General features: G+C 65.7%; 3 protein-coding genes across 3 annotated transcripts in view; all 3 read left to right on the top strand.

Annotated features, from left to right (window-relative positions):
- Nucleotides 1-81: 81 nt before the first annotated feature.
- PRR19 (proline rich 19) lies at nt 82-2461 on the top strand. Its single transcript, XM_029065492.1, has 3 exons — nt 82-989; nt 1683-1822; nt 2060-2461. Exons 1-3 carry the CDS (start codon nt 338-340, stop codon nt 2414-2416), a joined length of 1149 nt encoding a protein of 382 aa, XP_028921325.1. The 5' UTR covers nt 82-337; the 3' UTR covers nt 2417-2461.
- A 346-nt stretch (nt 2462-2807) lies between these two features.
- On the top strand, nt 2808-10839 carry TMEM145 (transmembrane protein 145). Its single transcript, XM_029064362.1, has 15 exons — nt 2808-2992; nt 4617-4691; nt 4815-4892; nt 5038-5124; nt 5427-5528; nt 5676-5760; nt 5905-5976; nt 6099-6167; nt 6995-7075; nt 7170-7248; nt 7385-7478; nt 7848-8020; nt 8689-8809; nt 9695-9919; nt 10434-10839. The coding sequence occupies exons 1-15, from the start codon at nt 2870-2872 to the stop codon at nt 10746-10748; spliced, it is 1779 nt and encodes a 592-aa protein (XP_028920195.1). The 5' UTR covers nt 2808-2869; the 3' UTR covers nt 10749-10839.
- A 3050-nt stretch (nt 10840-13889) lies between these two features.
- Nucleotides 13890-19506, top strand: part of MEGF8 (multiple EGF like domains 8) — a 28792-nt gene continuing 23175 nt past the window's right edge. Inside the window, exons 1-13 of the mRNA XM_029065021.1 lie at nt 13890-14090; nt 15151-15357; nt 15614-15794; nt 16222-16310; nt 16555-16970; nt 17089-17234; nt 17425-17548; nt 17634-17671; nt 17709-17863; nt 17998-18117; nt 18346-18490; nt 18616-18779; nt 19118-19252. Coding sequence (XP_028920854.1) covers nt 13890-14090; nt 15151-15357; nt 15614-15794; nt 16222-16310; nt 16555-16970; nt 17089-17234; nt 17425-17548; nt 17634-17671; nt 17709-17863; nt 17998-18117; nt 18346-18490; nt 18616-18779; nt 19118-19252 — 2121 coding nt within the window. The remainder of the gene's footprint in view (nt 14091-15150; nt 15358-15613; nt 15795-16221; nt 16311-16554; nt 16971-17088; nt 17235-17424; nt 17549-17633; nt 17672-17708; nt 17864-17997; nt 18118-18345; nt 18491-18615; nt 18780-19117; nt 19253-19506) is intronic.

Genomic DNA, 19506 nt, shown 5'->3' with positions numbered 1-19506 from the left:
CACGTGAAAGAGCACGAGGCGCCCAGAGGCGCGCGAGGGAGCGGTGGCAAATCGCTCCCCGGGGGGGGGGGGGGGGGGGCTGTCAACTCGGAACTGGGGAGTCACGTGGGACGGGGGGGCGGTTAGAGCAAAGGATGCTGGGAAGTGGCGCAGGGGAGCAGTGGGCTGCCCTGTCTGGTCCCCCCAACTCGCTCCTCCTCCTCCTCCCTGCCCTCCTGGTTGCCCCCGCCCTAACTGTGCCCTCCTCCTCCACCTCCCTGCCCTCCTGGCTTCCCCCGCCCCCGGGGGTGGGCGAGAGGGCGAGGCCCAGCTCCCTGCCCGCCTGGCCCGGGCTGCGATGAAGCCCCAGGCGCCCGGCCCTCCCTGCCAACGCCAGCCCGAGGCGACGGACCGGATCAGGCGTCGGAGGTCCAAACGGGAGCGGGACCGGCGGCGCTTCGGTGGCTGCGCGGGCGGCGTCGGCAGGGTCACCTTCCCGGGCAGCCAGCGGCCTGCCCCGCCCCTGGCCGGGCCCTCCCTCGAGCGGCCCGCCGCCCCGCTGGGGGTTGTCATCACGCGGCAGAGGCTGAGCCGGGATCACCGGGGCCTCTTCAACCGAGAGGTCAAGTCCGTCTCGGTGGAGCGGCTCCTGGGGTCCGGGGAAGGTGGAGGCCGGACTTGCCAGGGGGCCGGGGCTGCTCCCGACGAGGGCCCGCCGCTTCCCGGCCCCACGCCGCCTCTGCCGGGATGGCGGCAGCTCCAGGGACGGCGGACTAAAGCAGATGTGGCCCCGGGAGGGTCCGGGCCGGGGCCCTCCAGCCCTCTCCGGCCCCCGCATGTCGGGGAGCTGCTCGGGGAGCTCCGGGGTCAGCTGCCCTTGCCGGAGGCCTTTCCCGGGCGCGACCTGGTGCAGGAAGCTCGAGGGGTCATCATGGGAGCCTTGCTGGCCCAGCACGGGAGGCTGCCTGACCTCGCCCAAGTCCTGAGGGGGTCCCAGGAACAGGCGGCGGGTAGGACTCGAAACTGCACCTCTTTTTCTACTTTCCCGCACCGAGGGTTGTCTCCCTCCCCTTCCCCAGCCTCGGCCCCTCCCTGGAGCCCCCTCCTCCTACGGGGCTGATATGAGAAGCGGAGTGGCGAGAGCACGGGCCTGGGAGTCCGAAGGTCGTGGGTTCTAATTCCGAGTCCGCCACTCGTCTGCTGGGTGACCTGGGGCAAGTCACTTCTCTGGGCCTCAGTTACCTCCTCGGTAAAATAGGGGTTAAGACCGAGAGCCCTACGTGGGACAGGGACTGCATCCAACCCAATTTGCTTGTAATAATAATGTTGGTATTTGTTAAGCGCTTACTATGTGCAGAGCACTGTTCTAAGCGCTGGGGTAGACACGAGGGAATCGGGTTGTCCCCTGTGGGGCTCACGGTCTTAATCCCCATTTTACAGATGAGGGAACTGAGGCACAGAGAAGTGAAGAGACTTGCCCACAGTCAGCTGACAAATGGCAGAGCAGGGATTCAAACCCATGACCTCTGACTCCAAAGCCCGGGCTCTTTCCACTGAGCCACGCTGCTTCTCTTCTTATACCTACCCCAGCACTTAGTACCGGGCCGGCACTTAGTAAGGGCCTAACAGATACTAGGATTATTGTCATCATTATTATTATTGGGACCTGCACCCGTCCTCATGCCCCCTCTCCTCCTCTCTAGGGCCCGAGAGGGAGAGCCACGGGGAATGGAGGCAGCCCGGATGGGAGAGTCCCGCGCCGCCGCCCCCAAGGGAGACGAGGAGGGCAGAAGAGCTGCCCCTTCTTCTTGGCCCCAGTCCCGGCCCCCTTCTCACGGAGAGGGTAAGACCCGCTCGGACTCGGGGCTCGCCCTTTACCCAGCTGGGTGTCCAGCCCACCCTCATCTTCCCCGCTCCCCCAGGGGGAAGGGGGATCCTGAGGCCCGGTAGGAAAGTGGGATTTGGTGGGGAGGGAAAGAGGTGCTGGTGGCTGAGCAGGTGGGGACGGGACAGTGGTGTGCGTGGGGGGTGTCTGCGGAATGTGGCTCTGTCCCACGCCTTCTCCACTTCCTTCCCACAGATGGACGGGAGCCTGGAGCTGCCCCCCTCCCCCCAGCCGCCCTCTCCTTTCTTCTCCTCGGCCCAGCCGGAGCGGTGCGGGCCCTGGTGGGGGGAGGCGGCGGCTCCCGCCCCGACAGCCTTCGACATGCTGAAGAGCATCTGGTTGCAGCCGTCGCCCCCGCCGCCCCCGGATCCTCCCCCCCGGGACCCCCCGCCCCTCGAGCCCCCCTGGCAGTGGGGCCCTCGGGCCCCCATCCCCCTCTCCTGCTTCCCGCCCTCGGCCGCCCTGGACTGGAGCCCCGGCCCCCTGGCCCCCCGCCTGCTGGGCCGGACCAGCCCCGAGCCCTGGACCTTCCCGCGCATGAAGCTCTACTAGCAGCAGGGGTCCGGGGGGGACGAAAGACAGGGTACCCCGGGAGGCCCGCCCCCTCCCCCTCCCCCCCATCCCTACTCCCCCACCACCCCCGTGCCTCAATAAAACCCCCTTTTCCCCCTCCCCGCCCCTACTCCGCTCGTTTGTGGAGGTGTGCGGGAGCAGGCTTTCACGTCCAGAGGGCGGGGCGGGCCTAGGAGGTCGCAAAGGGAGCGGTCCTCGCACCTGCAGCGGGAAGGGACGGAGCTGCGGGAGCGGGGGGAAGACGCGGGCCGAGGCGGGGGTTGCCCGAACGGCGGGAGGGGGGCGGGGGGCCTCGGAGGAGATCCCGGGGCGGGGGGGAGGGGCGAGGCGTCTGGCCCTTTAAGCGGGAGCGCGCGGCCGGGCCGTCCCGCTCGCGCCCGCCGCCGCCGCTGCCGCCGCCTCTTCGGGAGTGGGTGCGGGTCCGGGTGCAGGATGGAGCCCCCGCATCGCCCCGCAACGCCCCTTCCCCTCCTGCTGCTGCTGCTGCCGCCGCTGCTGCTACCGCCCCCTGCCGTCCGGGGCAAGTACGTGCGGGGCAACATCAGCTCCAAGGAGGTCAGTCCGAGCCGGACCCCGGGAGACGCCCCCCGACCCAGATGCCGGGCACCGGGAGGGGGGCGGAGGCCCTCGGCCTGGGGGAGGGAGGGGCGGGGGCGGCGCGGGGACCGGTGGAGGAGCCGGACGGGCATTTGGAGAGGCGGGGGGCGGAGTCCCGGGGTCTCTAGGTAACGGCGGGGCCCGGCCACGACCCGAGGGGATGTCGAGGCACCGTTCGGGGGGCGGGGGGCGCCTCCGAGGGGGTCCCTGGGAGGCACCTGCGAGGCCTCTGAGACTCTGGAAGACTGGGGGGAGGGGGTCGGTGGAGCGAGGGGGGTGGGGGATGCCGTAGAAGCCGGGACAGCCTATCTTCGCAGACTTGAGTTTTCGGAGGGAGCGTGGCTGAAAGGGAGGGACGGGGGGAAGTGAAGACTTCTTCTGGGGGGAGGTGGAGGGGCGGTCCTGGCTGCCGGTGGGGTGACTGGGACGGGATCCGGGCATCTCTGCGGGAAGGGAGGCTAGGGTAGAGATGGACCCCCGGGCCGACAGGGCCATCGACAGATCGCGCTGAGCAGGGGGGGAAGAGTCCAAATGGTGTCATGGGAGCGGGAGGCCGCTGGGAGGTTGGAGGAGTCCAAAAAAAAGAGTCTGGGGACGTGAGGGGGTCCGAGTTAGGCTTTAGGAAGCGTTTAGGTCTCTCTCTGGCGCTCGTCAGAGTCCACAGAGTGGGAATGCGGGGAGTAGAGGGTGTCAGGGTAGTGGGAAGAACATCTGGGACTCGGTAGAGCGTGTCCGGTGGCTGGGGTCGGGGGGTGGGTGGCACTCCATCCTACAGAGCAGTGTGGCCTAGTGGAGAGAACGGGGGCTTGGGAGTCAGAACGGTCTGGGTTCCAATCCAGGCTCTGCCACTTGTCTGCTGTGTGACCTTGGGTATGTCAAGTCACTTCTCTCAGCCTCGGTTACCGCATCTGTAAAATGGGGATGAAGACCGTGAGGTCCATGTGGGACAAGGACTGCGTCCAAACTGATTAGCTTGTATCTCCTCCGGTGCTTAGTCCAGGGCTTGGCGCCTAGGAAGAGCTTAACAAATAAGCAGTCCCCAGGGGCAGCTGGGGGTTTTCTTGGCATTGGGGGTTCTGAGGGACAGGAGAGGGAATCCTGACTAAACCCTCATTTCCCATACTCTTTCTCTTTCTGCGTCACCCTTGCACGCGGATCTGTACCCTTTTTTCACCCCACGGCACCTGTCCGTAACTTATTTTACTGTCTCCCCCTCAAGACCGCAAGCTCTCTGCGGTCAGGGAACTTGTCTTCCAACTCCGTATATAGTACTCGCCCAAAGGCTTAGCGCACTGCTGTGCACACAGTAAGAGTTCAATAAAAACTATCGAGTGAGAATTTGGGGTGGCGGAGGTGGTCTCTGAGGACTCTGGGGGATTTATGGGGGGCTCTGGATGATGGGGATGCAGAGAGTCAGAGGGCCCCGGCGGGCGGAAGAGGGGTAGCTCTGCATCTGGGGAGCACCGTGGGGTGCTTAAGGAGGGTCTCTGGGAGGGCAGCGAGGGACGGGGGAGGGTAGAGTCCAGGTGAGTGGATTTTTTGGGGAGGCCCTTGGGGTCAAGATCTGACCTTACCTCTCCAGGACTGGGTGTTCCTGACACGGTTCTGCTTTCTCTCTGACTATGGGCGCCTAGACTTCCGCTTCCGTTACCCTGAGGTGAGACCCTCTGGTGCCCCCAACCCAAGAGGGGAGACCCCCGGCCCCAAGGGGTCACCTCTCCCCGCCGCCTTCCTCTCCCCTGGGGGAGGAGAAGAGACTGGTAGCCTCTCCCTTTTGCAGGCCAAGTGCTGTGAGAACATCCTGCTGTATTTTGATGACCCTTCCCAGTGGCCGGCCGTATACAAAGCAGGGGACAAGGTGGGGACGGTGCCGGGAAAGTGGGGCCGGGAAGGGAGGCCGGAGGCGGGAGGGCAAGGGGGAGCGGGGATGGATGGAAATGGGACGGGGAGGGGCGGAGGAGGATTGGGAGTTCCCGGGAGACGTCTCTCATGCCCCTTCCCAGGACTGTGTGGCCAAGGAGTCGGTGATCCGCCCGGAGAACAACCAGGTTATCAACCTCACCACCCAGTACGCCTGGTCCGGCTGTCAGGTGCGGGGCAGGACCAGGGGTGGCTTGTAGGGGCACAGAGAGGTGGTCTGGGGCGGGAGCGTTGCTATGTGCGGGGAGAGGATGGGGGGCTGGGGAGCGGGGCTGGGCCGTGGTGGGGTGACCAAGCTGGTGACTCCAGAGCAAAGGGCCAGGAGTGCCCCATCCATTGCCCCACCATCTTCCTCCCCGTCACGACCCCGTCCTTTCTTCTGCCCTGTGGAAATGGGAAGTTGTGGCCGAGGGACCCTCTGCCTCCCCCGCCCCATCCTCAGTCCCCTCTTCCCTCTCCCCTCACCCCTCAGGTGGTGCCCGAGGGGGGAACCCGCTACCTGAGCTGCTCCAGTGGCCGCAGCTTCCGCTCGGTTCGGGAGAGATGGTGGTACATCGCCCTCAGCAAATGTGGGGTACGGCCTTCCCCTCACCTCTTCTCCCATCTTTTCCCCGGCCTCCCTTTTCTCTGGTCTGCTTAGTCCCCAATCTTCTGGGGGCTCCTCCGTCCTCCCACAGTGAGGCGTAAGCCCCACCCACTTGAGTCCCTTTTGACCCCACAGGGGGACGGGCTGCAGTTGGAGTATGAAATGATTCTCACCAACGGCAAATCCTTCTGGACCAGGCACTTTTCTGCGGATGAATTTGGTGAGGGGAGGTCCCGGGCTGGGTGTCGGGCCGGGGAAAGCAGCCCTGGGGCAGATGCTCGGGCCCTGGGGAGGGGCAGGTGGGTCCTGGGCATTGGAATCTCGGTGTGATGCTGCCCCCTCCCCTTGTCTGCCCTTTTTCCAGGGATCCTAGAGACGGATGTGACCTTCCTCCTCATCTTCATCCTCATCTTTCTCCTCTCCTGTTACTTTGGCTGTGAGTCGCTGGGGAGGGGGGCTATGCCGGTGAGCGGGCTAGGGTCAGGGCCGGGTTGGGGCTCTGGAGCATCACGGCAGCTCTTCTTCTTACACTCCTCCTCCTCCTCTTCCTCCCATAAGACTTGCTGAAGGGCCGGCAGCTGCTGCATACGACCTACAAGATGTTCATGGCTGCAGCTGGAGTGGAGGGTGAGGTCTGCGGGGGGATCTCAGGGCCCGGGGCCTGCGCCCTGGGAAGGGAGTGGGTTGCAGGCTGCGGACGGGAGAGTCGAGAGAGGGGCGTGGTGAGGAACAAAGAACCCGGATTGGGAGACAGTTGGCAGATACCGAGAAGCGCCGTGGTTTTGAGAAACAGGGAGGCCTAGTGGATAGAGCGCAGGCCAGGGAGTCAGAAGGACCTGAGTCCTAATCCCAGTTCTGCCAGTTGTCTGCTGTGTGACCTGGGACAAGTCACTTCACTTCTCTGTGCCTGGTTACCTCTTCTGTAAAATGGGGATTAAGACTGAGCCCCAGGTGGGGCAGGACTGTGTCCAACCTGATTAGCTTCTATCTATCCCAGTGCTTAGAACAGTGCCCAGCACAGAGTAAGTGCTTAACAAATACTGAAAAAAAAAGGAAAAAACGATTCAAGGAATAAAGTTTCTGGAGAGGGGAGGTGGATGCCCCGATCTGGGAGCTGGGCCTGGGGAGGCAGAAGGTGGTCCAGGGACTTCTGTCAGAACCTGGAGTCCCTGGAGAACAAAGAGGAGGAATAGCAGCAATAGCAGGCACGATATTTATTGAGCACCCTCTTGAGGCACTCAGTAAATGCGACTCCTCCCCTTCCTCCCCTGCTGCTCTGTATTCCGTGCTTGGGAAGCTCAAAAGATCGAGGGGTACGAGGATCTGGGGTTGGGGGTGCGCCTGATGAGGGGAGCGAGGGCTGGAGCCCAGTCTCCGGACAGAGGGGGCTGAGGGGTCCGGGCTAATGGAGCTCCCGTGCCCATTGCACCCCCTGTGTCTTCCTTGCCCCCCAGTCCTGAGCCTCTTGTTCTTCTGCATCTACTGGGGTCAGTACGCCACTGACGGCATCGGCAACCGCAGCTTCAAGATCCTAGGTGAGAGCCGAGATCCCGGGGCGAGGGAGGGTCCACCGGGGGAGGGTCCGGTGGGGGCGGACCCCATCTGAACCCCCTCCCCTCTTCCTCTCAGCAAAGCTGCTCTTCTCCGTCAGTTTCCTCATCTTTCTGCTGATGCTCATCCTGCTGGGGAAGGGCTTCACCGTCACACGGTGGGCAGGGCCCGGGGAGGGCCAGGGGATCGTGGAGATTGCGCGGGGAGGGGAATCTGGCTCGCAGGTTTTCGGGGTCCCCTGTTCCAGACCTTCCCCCACCCCCCTTCACCTCCCGACCGCCCCTTCTCGCCAGAGGCCGGATCAGCCACTCAGGCTCGGTGAAACTGTCCATCTACATGACCCTGTACACCCTCACCCACATCGTGCTGCTCATCTACGAGGCGGAGGTGAGGCATTTTCTCTGAGACCCCCCCCCCCAACAATTCCTCCTTCCTGACCTCCACACGCTGCCCCCTTCCTTGTTCTAGGGTCTGAGGTTCCCCTGGGCAGAAGCAGGGACTCCTTTGGGGTGTGACCCCATGACCTCCCAAGCCGGCCGAGCAGCGGGAGCCCGGGCCTGTCACCGTTCACAGCCCTTGCCCCTCTGCTCTCTGACTCGCTGGGGTGGGTGCTGGTCGTCCCCCCTCCCTCCCCCTCACCCGACCTCGCTTCCTCTGGCTGCTTGCTGCTCCTCCCTACTCGGTCACCCCGGAGCCCTCCGCCTGCCTCCCCCCTGCCGCTCCGCTCGCTGGCACCTCAGGCCCCGCGGGCGTCAGTTCTTTGACCCAGCCCAGGTGCTCTACACGTACGAGTCTCCGGCGGGCTACGGGCTGATCGGGCTGCAGGTGGTGGCCTATGTGTGGTTCTGCTACGCCGTCCTTGTCTCCCTGCGCCACTTCCCTGAGAAGCAGCCCTTCTACGGGCCGTTCTTTGCCGCTTACACCCTCTGGTGAGACCTCTGACCCCTAGCCCCCTTAGAATCCACTCCCCTCACCCCCTCCCCGTGGCGTTCTCAGCCCCGGATCCAAACTTCCCTCGCCTCGCTCTATCTGACCCTGGCGTGGGTGGTTGCCTCCGGGCTCCCGTGACTCCCACCTGGGACCCCTCTGTTTCGACCGCCTCTGGGGTGCTCCTGAGCTGCCTCAGGGTGTGACTCCTGCCCCTCCTCCACTCACCTGTAACCTCCTGCCGCTATCCTAATCTGGCACCCTCTGATCTGTAACCTCCTCCCGCTACCCTAACCTGCCACCCTCTGATCTGTAACCTCCCCTTCCCTTGGGACTTGTCTGCTGCCTCCGTCTTCTGGTGAGTGTCTGATCTGTGGCGACGCTGCCCCTCGTCCTCCTTTTCCCCTGTTCCTCTCTGCCCATCCCCAACTCCCTTCACCCCTGGGGGAAGGGACCTCGGTGGGGTGGAAAAGCCCAGTGAGGCGGCCGGGTTTTAGGGCCGGGGGGATAGGGAGAACGGGACACCGAGCGAGGTAGCCGGCTCTTTTCTGCCTCTCCCCACCCAGGATGGCCTCTGGGTGAGGGGGTGGCGGTGATGGGTGGTGGGCGACCCAACCCAGGGTCCCAAGCTCTTCACTGCCTCCCCTCCCGCCCACCCTGCCTGGAACAGGTTTTTGCGGTCCCGGTCATGGCGCCTCATCGCCAACTTCGGCATTCCGAAGTGGGCAAGGGAGAAGATCGTGAATGGCATCCAGCTCGGCATTCACCTCTACGCCCATGGGGTGTTCTTGGTGAGAGAGGGGGCCAAGGGGAGAGGGTCCCTGTCCCTTGTCGATCCTTTATGGCCCCCACCCTGGGGCGAGAAAGTAGCAATGCCCCGGTGGAAAAAGCACAAGACCCGGAGGCGAGGGACCTGGGTTCTAATGCCGCCTCCGCCACTTGCCTGCCGTGCAACCTTGGGCAAGTCATTTAACCTCTCTGTGCCTGTTTCTCTAAAATGGAGATTAAATACCTATTCTCCCTCCCTTCCTCTTAGGATGCGAGCCCCATGTCCTACAGGGATTGTCCTGTATATATCCAAGTGCTTTGGAACACAGCGGGCGCTTAACGAATAGCATTATCATGACCGCGTGAGAAGCAGCGGGGCAGAGTGATTAGAACACGGGCCCGGGAGTCAAAAGGTCATATCCCAGCTCTGCCACCTGTTGGCTGAGTGACCTTGGGCAAGTCACTTCACTTCTCTGGGCCTCAGGTCCCTCATTCAGTCGTATTTCTTGAGCGCTTAAGCAGTAAGCGCTTGGAATGGACAGATCGGCAACAGAGACGATCCCTGCCCGACAACGGGCTCACAGTCCGGATGGCCTTGGAGGGGATGGGAGACGGTGAGCCCCACGGGGGACAGGGACCGCGTCCAACCCGATGTGCACCAGCACTCAGTACAGGGCCGGGCACGAGACTTCTCTGGGCCTCAGTTCCCTCCTCTGTCAAATGGGGATGAAGACCGGGAGCCCCACGTGGGACAACCCGATGAGCCCGTATCTCCCCCAGCGCCCAGAACAGTGCTCGGCCCATAGTAAGCGCTTAACAAATACCAACATTGAGTGCTTACCAGATTCCATTTTTTTTTTTAAATTTCTTTACCATCATCGACACCCCCTCCCGCCCCCGATGACCAGATGATGACCCGGCCGTCGGCGGCCAACAAGAACTTCCCCTACCACGTGCGGACGTCGCAGATCGGGTCGGCGGGAGGGCCGGGCCCCGGGGCCGGCGGCGCCGCCCAGGCCGGAGGCAAGGCCTTCCCCCAGCACGTCTACGGCAACGTCACCTTCATCAGCGACTCCGTCCCCAACTTCACCGAGCTCTTCTCCATCCCCCCGCCCGCCGGGGGCGTGGCCAGTGTAAGCTCCGCCCCCTCGGCCCTCGCCCAATGGGAGGCGGCCCCGCCCGTGCTGGCCCCGCCCCCGGAGTACCGGACCCCGCCCCCGGAGCGCCTGACCCCGCCCCCCGCCTTCCGCGGCCCGGCCCTCCGGCCCCTGACCCCGCCCCCCGGCTACCGCTCCCCGCCGCCCCCCGCCTCCCCGCCGCCCCCCGCCTCCCTGACGCCCCCCGCCGTCGACTACCTGCCCCGGCCCCGCGGGGAGCCGGCCACGCCCCCGGCCACGCCCCCCTGGGAGCTGACCCCGCCCCCGCCCCCCCAGCTGCTCACCCCGCCTTCGGCCTTCTGGGCCACCCCCGCCCCGGGGCCGGCACGCCCCACTGCCCGCGCCGGTCCTGGAGTACTAGCCCCCCCCCCCCGGACTCCCGGCTGCCCCTGAGCCCTGCCTGCCCGTCCTCGGCGCCCCCCCCCCCCGCGCCCCCGATGGCGATGCCCTCTGACCCTTCCCCCGCCCCCCCCTCCCTCCCCATCCCCAGGCCGGGAAGCAGGTGGAGGAGACGGCGGCGGTGGCGGCCCAGAGGGGCCGGGTGGTGACCGCGGCGGAGCCTGGCAGCCCCCCCCCCCACCCACCCCGCCTGTTCCCCCCCTGCCCCTTCCCAAAGGGCCAGCGGGGGGGGCGAGAGGGCCCCCCTCCCTACCAGCTGCACGCCCCCCAGATCCACCAGCAGCAGCAGCAGCCGCCAACGCAGCTGTCACCCGCCAATGGCTTCACCGAGTACTTCAGCATGCACACGGCGGGGGCGGGGCCGGGGCCGGGGCCGGGGCCGGGGCCGAGGCCGCCCCTCCTCTGAGCCGCCCACCCCCGGGCCCTCGGGAAGAGGCGAGGAGGCCGGTCCTCGTTCGAGGCCTCGGGATCCTCTCCGTATCCATAGAGACCTGCCCTCCTCCTCGCCACCTGGGTCGCCCCCCGGTCACCATGCAGAAAGCTGATGGGGGGGCGGGCGGGCCGGGGCCCTCCTCCCCCCCCGACCCTCCCCGTAACGGTCCCCGAAACGTGCCAAACGCCCTCGTCTGAGCGAGCTCCTCTTTGACCTCCCCTCCCTCGACCCGTGCTGGACTCCCGCGTCGTCCGCCCCCCTTCCCTGCCCCGGCCTCTTTGACCTCCGACGTATGGCCTCCCTGACTTTCGACTCCTGGACTCTGAAATCCTCAGCTTCTGGGTCCCTAAACCTCTACTTTCGTCCCTGGACTGTGGCTCTGACCCTTAGATTCTGAGATGCTCCCCCGTACCTTCCGTCCCGTGGCCCGTTCCCCCGATTACCCCTCTGCCTCCCTGTCATCTTCCCCAGGGGCTGCCCTACCAGGGCCAACTGTTCTTTTGCCAAAATAAAGATGACCGATCGTGTTTCTACCTTAATGGCACCCAGTGTTTTTTTTACCCCCGGGCCTAACGGATGTCAGCTCTGTTGTATGCAGCCCTGTGTCTTTCAGAAGGAAAATTACGGGCATTTCAAAAATAACTTTCTCTCCTCAACAGCCATTAGCGACACCTATTGCTGTGCAGGGTGCATATCTAGAGCTGCGGAAGGAGGAGCGATCGGCCCCGTCCTCTCGCGGCCCTCCCCAGTGTCCGAGTCGGGACAGAGAAGGGGAGGGCAATGACCTCGGTCAGGCCGGGCACGGCGCGAACCGGACATTAAGACGCTGGCTTCGGGGGCCGCATTGCGCATGCGCCTCGGGCATCCCTTGGGGGCGGAGGCGGCGCCTGCGACTGCGCCCCCTCCCGCCGGCGGGTGGCCTCGACGCTCCGCGGTCCTCCTGGAAGCCCTTCTAGCCCTTCGTCTCGCTGCTCCGTAGTCCTCCTCGGGCCGCTCTCTCTCTCCTCGCCTCTGTGGTCTGGACCATCCGGCTCCCGGCGGCGGAGGCGGTGAGTGAGGCGCCTATAGGGACCATAGGGGGGGTCCTGAGGCCAAGCACCCCTGATCGGAGCACTCCCAGCCCCCACGGGGTGTGTGTATGTGGGGGGGGGAGGCCTCTCCTTTGCTCACAGAGGCGACCCTCCCATTCTCCGGGGACCTCCTCTATAGGAGATTTCCCCTATAGGGCCCTCGCTCTCCCTTATAGGAGACCCTCCCTCCCCCCCACCCTTAACTCCTCCCCCCGCACCCCCTTTCTGCAGCAGGGGACTGTTTCTTTGCGAAGGATGCCCCCCCCCCTTCCCTGAGATGGCCCCTATATCTGAACTGTACTCTCCCAAGCGCTTAGACCAGTGCTCTGCACACAGTAAGCGCACAATAAATAGGATTGAATGAGTGAATCCCCCTGTATGGGACGCCGCGACCCCCTTCTGCTCCCCTGGCCTGGGGCTGCTGCCCCTCCAGGCCTCGCCGCTCCCGGGCTCCGGGCACAGTCGCCTCCTGACCTCTGATCCCCGGGCCCGGGTTCCTCTACTCCTCGGGAGCCTCCCAAAGGGTCCGATCGGGGTCATGAATTCGAATCTCAGCTCGGCCACTTGTCAGCTGTGTGACTGTGGGCGAGTCACTTCACTTCTCTGTGCTTCAGTTACCTCATCTGTAAAATAGGGATTAACTATGAGCCCCACGGGGGAGAACCTGATGACCCTATGTCTACCCCAGCGCTTAGAACAGTGCTCTGCACGTAGAGCTTAACAAATACCAACGTTGTTATTATTATTATTATCTTCTCTGTGCCTCAGTTACCTCATCTGTAAAATGGGGATTAACTGTGAGCCCCACGGGGGACAACCTGATGACCCTGTGTCTACCCCAGCGCTTAGAACAGTGCTGTGCACATAGTAAGCGCTTAACAAATACCAACTTTATTATTACTATTATTATCCCCCTCCCCAGCCCGGGCCGTGGGGTCTGGGGTCCTGGTCTCTCCTCTGTAGACTCTCCTCCTCCTCCTCCTCTTTCCCTCCCCACCCCAGCGAGGCTCACCCCTCTTTTGTGTCCCCCAGGTCCGGCCATGCTCCGCAGCGGCCCCAACCCCTTGCTCTGAGCCCCCTCCCCCCCGCCCCCCATGGGCCCGGCGCCCCCCGCCCCCCGGGGCCGCCCCCGGGCCCTGCTGCTCCTCCTGGCAGCGGCGGGGGCGCTGGGGCCGCTGACCCCCAGGGCCGGGGCAGGGGACTGTAAGGGGCAGCGCCAGGTGCTGCGGGAGGCGCCGGGCTACGTATCGGACGGGGCCGGCAACTACAGCGTCAACGGCAACTGCGAGTGGCTCATCGAGGGTGAGGGGAGTGGGGAGGAATTGGGGGGCGGGGGACACAAAGGGGGAAGCCGGGAGGGTTGACCGGGCTTGGGAGGGGGAAACTAGGGGGACTCGGGGAGGGGGCAGAAGGGGGACACCCCAGTCAGTATTTATTGAGCACTTACCGTGGGCACAGCACCGTACTAAGCGCTTAGGGAAGGACAGGAGAACGATCAACAGGTACAGTCTCTGCCCTCAGTGAGTGTACAGTCGGGGGAGTGGGCAGACTTTAAATAAAGGACCGATATGGACATAAGTGGTGTGGGGCCGGGAGGAGGGATGAGTCAAGGGAGCAAGTCAGGGCGGCGCAGAAGGGAGTGGGAGAAGAGGAAAGGAGGGCGCAGTCAGGGAAGGCCTCTTGGAGGAGATGGGCCTTCAATAAGGCTTTGCGAGGCAAGAGAGTCATTGTCAGAGATGAGGAGGGAGAGCGTGCCGGGCCAGAGACAGGATGGGGATGAGAGGTCAGCGACGAGATTGAGGAGCAACAAGGAGGTTGGCATTAAGGGAGAGAAGCGTGCGGGCCGGGTTGGAGTAGGAGAGCAGCGAGGTGAGGTAGGAGGGGGGCGAGGGGTGGAGGGCCTAAAGCCAAGGTGAGAGGTGTCCTGTTTGATGCGGGGAGGGGCCGGGCCCCCGCCCCACGCCGGGGGTGGATGCTGGATCTGGGATGGGCTAAAAAAAAAAAAGGGGCAGCCTCTCGGGGCAGGGAGGGAGGGAGGGAGTGGATGGCAGAACTGTCGGCCAAAGCCCGGTTCCCCGCAGCCCCCAGCCCCCGGCACCGCGTCCTCCTGGACTTTCTGTTCCTGGACACGGAGTGTACCTACGACTACCTATTCGTGTACGACGGGGACTCCCCCCAGGGGCCTTTGCTGGCCAGTCTGAGCGGCAGCACCCGCCCCGCCCCCATCGAGGCATCCTCGGGCAAGGTGCGTACCGGCGCTGGGGTGGGGGAGCCTTCTCCCCCGCAGCCCCCTCCTCCTTTGGGGAGGGTCTTGCGAGGGCTGGGCCCAGGCCGGGCAGCGGTTGGGGACCCGGATGCGGGTGCCGGGCCGACCGCGTCCTTCCGGGTTTGGGGCTCGGACTCTCGCGCGTCCGCAGGGACGGCTCCGGCAGGCAGACGACAATTACCAGCAGCCTCGGTGTGCCGGGCAGGCTCCTGAAAGGGTGCCGGGGTCCAGGCTGCGGGCTGGAGGGCCGAGGTCTGGCTTCTGGCCCTCACTCCCTCAGGAGTCTTGTTAGAGGGTGGGTTTGGGCCTTGGGCTTGTGGAACTGGACTTGGGCTCTGCCAGGGAATCTAGCGGGGGGTGGCGGCAGGGGGGTCTAGTCCCGGTCGGCCTTCTCATCACATAGCAGGAGGCCCATCTCCCCTGGGGGTGAACGTTCTCCCCCATTTTCGCCAAAGCTTCGTTGCCCCCTCACGGCCATGCAGCACAGCCTACTAGAAAAGAGAAGCAGTGTGACTTAATGGATATACTATGGGCCTGGGAGGCAGAAAGTCATGGGTTCTAATCCCGGCTCTGCCACTTGTCAGCTGGGTGACCTCGGGCAAGTCACTTCACGTCTCTGGACCTCAGTTACCTCATCTGTAAAATGGGGATTGAGACTGTGAGCCTCATGTGGGACAGGGACTTGTCCAACTCGATTTGCTTGTATCCACCCCAGCGCTTAGTGCAGCGCCTGGCACCTAATAAGCGCTTAACAAACACCGTCATCATTATTATTATTAGAAAGGGCTCGGACCTGGAAGTCGGAGGACCCCGGTTCTAATAGCGGCTCCCTCGCTTGCCAACTCTGTGACCTTGGGCGAGTGCCTCAGTTTCCTCCTCTGTAAAGCGGGGGCGAAATACTTGTTCCTCCTCCCCCAGACTGTGAACCCCCTGTGGACCAGGGAGCGATGATCTTGTCTCTACCCCAGCGTTTAGTACAGAGCCTGGCACGTAGTAGGTGCCTAACAGATACCAGAATGATCGCCATCATCCCCGTCAGATGCTGCTGCACCTCTTCAGTGATGCCAACTACAACCTGCTGGGCTTCAACGCCTCGTTCCGCTTCTCGCTGTGCCCCGGGGGCTGCTCGGGCCGGGGACTGTGCCAGGACTCGGGCATCTGCGCCTGCGACTCGGGCTGGGGAGGCCCGGCCTGCGCCCGCCAGGACTGCGCCGCTTACTGCTGGGAGCATGGCACCTGTGCCTCGGTCAGCACTGCCACCCGAACACCCCCCTACCGGGACCCCTCCACCCTAACGCTCGAGCCCTTCCACGCGGGCTCCTGCTCCCCGTTCTCCGATCCGGGGTGGGGGCGTCCTCGTTTCCGATCCTTGATTTCTGACCCCCGACTCCAGTCTCGGAGATCGAGTTCCGATCTCCGATCCTGACCACCCGCCCCCCGCCGCCGATACCTCCACGGACTCTCTCTGATTCCCCGCCCCCTGTTCCGTGCCCCTCTCCCAGCCCGCGGGGCCGTGCCAGTGCGAGCCGGGCTTCCTGGGCCGGGCCTGCGACCTGCATCTGTGGGAGAACCAGGGGGCTGGCTGGTGGCACAACGTCAGCGCCGGGGACCCCGCCTTCCCGCCCCGCCTGGGGGCCGCCGGCGCCTTCTTGGCCCCCCCGGGACTGCTCGCTGTCTTCGGAGGTGAGGAGTGGGGGGTAGGGGAGGGGGTGGACTGTAGGGGAGGGGATGGAGTGAGGAAGTGTGTGTGGGGAGTTCCAATGGGTAGAGTACTGGATTCAGTCAGGACTGCTCGGTTCTTATCCCGACACTGCCACTTGCCTGCCCCGTGACCTGGGGCAAGTCACTCGTCTTTTGGGTTTCCTCAATTTTCTCATCTGTAAAATAAGTATAAAAGACCTGTTTTCCCTCCCGCTTAGACTCTGCGCCCCACATGGGTCAGAGACCATATCCGAGCTGGTGATCTTGTATCTAACCCCGCTCGTAGAGCAGCACTGGGCACTCAGTAAGCTTTTAACAAATACCACGGAGACGATTACTATTAGGAGCCGGGGGGGAGCGGCCGGGCTGCCCCCTAACCCCCGCGACCCCTCTGTTCACACCGTCCCAGGGCAGGACTTGAATTCGGCTCTGGGCGACCTGGTGCTCTACAACTTCTCCGCCAACTCCTGGGAGCGGAGGGACCTCAGCCCAGCCCCGGTGCGTCTTTTCCCCTGACTCCTGACCTCTGACATCCGACCCTTCCGCCCCCCCCACCCCCCCAACCCGCTCCGCTCCCCAGCCGGAGCATCGGGCGGCCCGAGACCGCCTACCTGCTCCCAATTCGCCCTTCCTTCCCCACCCCACCGCCGCGCACACCCCCGACTGATAGCCTGTCCCTGACGGTGTCTCTCCGCCTCTCTCTGCCTCTGTCTCTGTCTCCTTCGGTCTCCCCTCCTTCCAGGCAGCCCGCCACTCCCACGTGGCCGTGGCTTGGGGGGATTCTCTGGTGCTGATGGGGGGCGAGCTGGCCGACGGCTCGCTGACCAGTGACGTCTGGGCCTTCAGCCCGCGGGGGCGGGGCCGCTGGGAGCAGCTGGCCCCGCCCTCCCCCGGCCCTCCCGGCCCCCCCGGGCTGGCGGGCCACGCCGCCGCCCTGGTGGACGGGGACTGGCTTTATGTGTCCGGCGGCCGGACCCGGCACGACCTCTTCTCCTCCGGCCTCTTCCGCTTCCGGCTGGGGGCCGCCGGGGGCGTCCGCTGGGAGGCGGTCGTCCCGGCGGGGGGCCGGGCCCCGGCGGCCACCGGCCACTCCATGGTGTTCCACCCGCCGTCCCGGGCCCTGGTGTTGTACGGCGGGCACCGCCCTTCCACCGCCCGGTGAGTGAGCCGGCGGGCGCGGGGTCGGCCGCCTCCTCCGCTGCCGCGCCTTCCCCCCCGGTCCTCCTCCCCCGCTCCCCCTGGCCCACCCGCTGACCTCCCCGCTCGGACCCCACAGGTTCTCCGTGCGGGTGAACTCCACGGAGCTTTTCCACGTGGACCTGCGGGTCTGGTCATCCCTACGTGGGCGCGACGGGCAGCGGGGCCCGCGGGAACGAGCCTTTCACACCGCCAGCGTCCTTGGCAACTACATGGTGGTGTACGGTGAGGGCCCCATCCCCTTGACACAGGACGCTCCCTCCCTGCCCCCCACTCCCGTCCCTCATGCCTCAGCTAGTGCCCACGGCTGTCCCCACCTCCTCCAGACGATCCCCCTGTCCAAGCGTCTGTTCCGGGCGACCTCTGCCCCCACCCTCCCACCCACCGACCGGCCCCCGCCCGCCCTGTTCCCCAGGCGGGAACGTCCACACGCACTACCAGGAGGAGAAGTGCTACGAGGACGGGATCTTCTTCTACCACCTGGGCTGTCACCAGTGGGTGTCGGGGGCCGAGCTGGCCCCCCCCGGGCACTCCCGAAGGTGAGAGAGCGGCCTTCTGTGCGACTGACTCCCCCTCGGGGGGGCACGGCCCTCCGGCCCCTCTTCTCCCCCGCCTCCGAGCCAGCCCCGGCTGCGGGTCCGGGGGCAGCGCCCGGGCCCTCGGTACCCCGACCCTGTCTTTCCCTCCCTCGTCCCCCAGGCCGGGCAGTGCCCCCCGGAGGCCGTTACTCCCACGTGGCAGCCGTGTTGGGGGGCAGCGTGCTGCTGGTGGCCGGCGGGTATAGCGGGCGGCCTCGCGGAGACCTCTTGGCCTACAAGGTGCCGCCCTTCGTGTTTCAGGCGCCCGCGCCCGACGTGAGTGACCCCGTGGGCCGGGGGACAGGTGGATGGGCGGGAGGGAGGGGTGGAGCGGCCCCCTGGGAGGTGGGAAGGGGGGAATCGGAATTTAAGGCCTGTCTCTCTCTCGCCCCTTGGTCTCCCCTCCCCAGTACCACCTGGACTACTGCTCCATGTATACCGAGCACAGCGTCTGTGCCCGCGACCCCGAGTGCAGCTGGTGTCAGGGAGCCTGCCAGGCTGCGCCGCCCCCCGGAAGTCCCCCCGGCGCTGTGAGTGACCGCCCGCCTCCCCCCAGCCCCGGCCCTCTGGGTATCCTCCTGGCCCTGTGACCCACGAGCCCAATCCCCCTGCAGCGCTGAGACCCTCTGGCCCACCCACCCGTCGCCCCGCCGGCGTCTCTCTGAGAGACCACCCTCCCGACTCCACCCACCCGGCCCTGACCACTTCCTTCCCTCCCTCCTTTTCCCATCCCCGCTGCCCTCGCTCCCTTGCCGCAGTGCCCAGCGGCTAGCTGCCCGGGTCTGGCCCGGCTCCTGAGCGACTGCCAGTCCTGTCTGGCGTTCAGCAGCTCCTCACTACCGCCCCGCGGGCCTGGGGCCTTGGGCTGGTGCGTCCACAACGAGAGCTGTCTTCCCCGGCCGGGTGAGTGCGGAGGGGATGGCGAGGGGTGACGCTCGGGCGGAGGGAAGGGGTGACAGTTTTGGAGGGGAGGCGAGGCGGGGTGGGCCGCGGGGATCCGGGACTGACCTCCGCGCCTCCCCTTGTAGAGCAGGCCCGATGCCGCGGGGAACAGATCTCGGGTACAGTGGGCTGGTGGGGCCCAGCCCCCGTCTTTGTCACCTCGCTGGATGCCTGCCTCACCCACAGCTTCTTGCCGGGCTTGCACCTGCTCACCTTCCAGCAGCCGCCCAACGCCTCCCAGCCCGACAAGGTGCCGGTGCCGGGCGGGGGGCCTGGGGCCCCGCCGGGCCCGGGGGCGCGGGGGCCCAGGGCGGCGGGGAGTGGGAGTCGGGGGGCTGGAAAGTGAAGGGCCCGGCTGCAGCAGGTCGGCGGCTCCCCGGGAACCCCGGCGGGGCGGAGTGTGGGCTGTTGGGAGATGGAGGGTCGGGTCGAAGGCGGCTGGTGGACCGGAGAATGCTGGAAGGCGGAAGGCCCGGCTCCAGGAGGCCGGCGGCTCCCCGTGACCCCCGGGAGATGGGGAGCGGGAGCTGTCGGGAGGCGGAAGTCCCGGCTGAAGGAGGCTGGCGGGTTTCCCCCCACAACCCCCAGGTGTCGATCGTCCGCAGCACGACCATCACCCTGACCCCCGGCGCCGAGACGGACGTGTCCCTGGTGTACCGGGGCTTCATCCACCCACTGCTGCCGGGGGGCCCGGGGGCGCCGGGCGGCGGGGACGACGTGGCTGTGTGGCGCGGGCCCTGCGCCTCTATGTGCAGGCCAGGATGGCCCGGGCGCCCAACAGCGATGACATGGTGAGGGCGGGCGGGTCCGGGGGTCACCACGATATCAGGATGGGGCTTCCGGCACTGGGGGGTGGGGAACGGGACGGATTCCCTCCCTCACGTCGTGGCTTAGTGGATAGAGCCCGGGCCTGGGAATCAGAAGGACCCGGGTTCTAATCCCAACTCCACCACTTGTCTGCTCTGTGTCTTGAGTGA

This window comes from Ornithorhynchus anatinus, chromosome 5, assembly GCF_004115215.2.
Source record: "Ornithorhynchus anatinus isolate Pmale09 chromosome 5, mOrnAna1.pri.v4, whole genome shotgun sequence".
Classification (NCBI taxonomy): domain Eukaryota; kingdom Metazoa; phylum Chordata; class Mammalia; order Monotremata; family Ornithorhynchidae; genus Ornithorhynchus; species Ornithorhynchus anatinus.
Note: the sequence above shows the minus strand (reverse complement) of the source record. Positions and strands in the feature narration are given on the sequence as shown.

Excerpts from the sequence above, each read along its gene's own strand:
- TMEM145 (XM_029064362.1), top strand. The coding sequence starts at position 2,870 with ATGGAGCCCCCGCATCGCCCCGCAACGCCCCTTCCCCTCCTGCTGCTG. Across the intron at positions 5,977-6,098 it reads CCTCTCCTGTTACTTTGGCT|ACTTGCTGAAGGGCCGGCAG; the intron begins GTGAGTCGCTGG and ends TCCTCCCATAAG. Across the intron at positions 6,168-6,994 it reads GGCTGCAGCTGGAGTGGAGG|TCCTGAGCCTCTTGTTCTTC; the intron begins GTGAGGTCTGCG and ends CTTGCCCCCCAG.
- PRR19 (XM_029065492.1), top strand. The coding sequence starts at position 338 with ATGAAGCCCCAGGCGCCCGGCCCTCCCTGCCAACGCCAGCCCGAGGCG. Across the intron at positions 990-1,682 it reads GTCCCAGGAACAGGCGGCGG|GGCCCGAGAGGGAGAGCCAC; the intron begins GTAGGACTCGAA and ends CCTCCTCTCTAG. Across the intron at positions 1,823-2,059 it reads GCCCCCTTCTCACGGAGAGG|ATGGACGGGAGCCTGGAGCT; the intron begins GTAAGACCCGCT and ends TCCTTCCCACAG.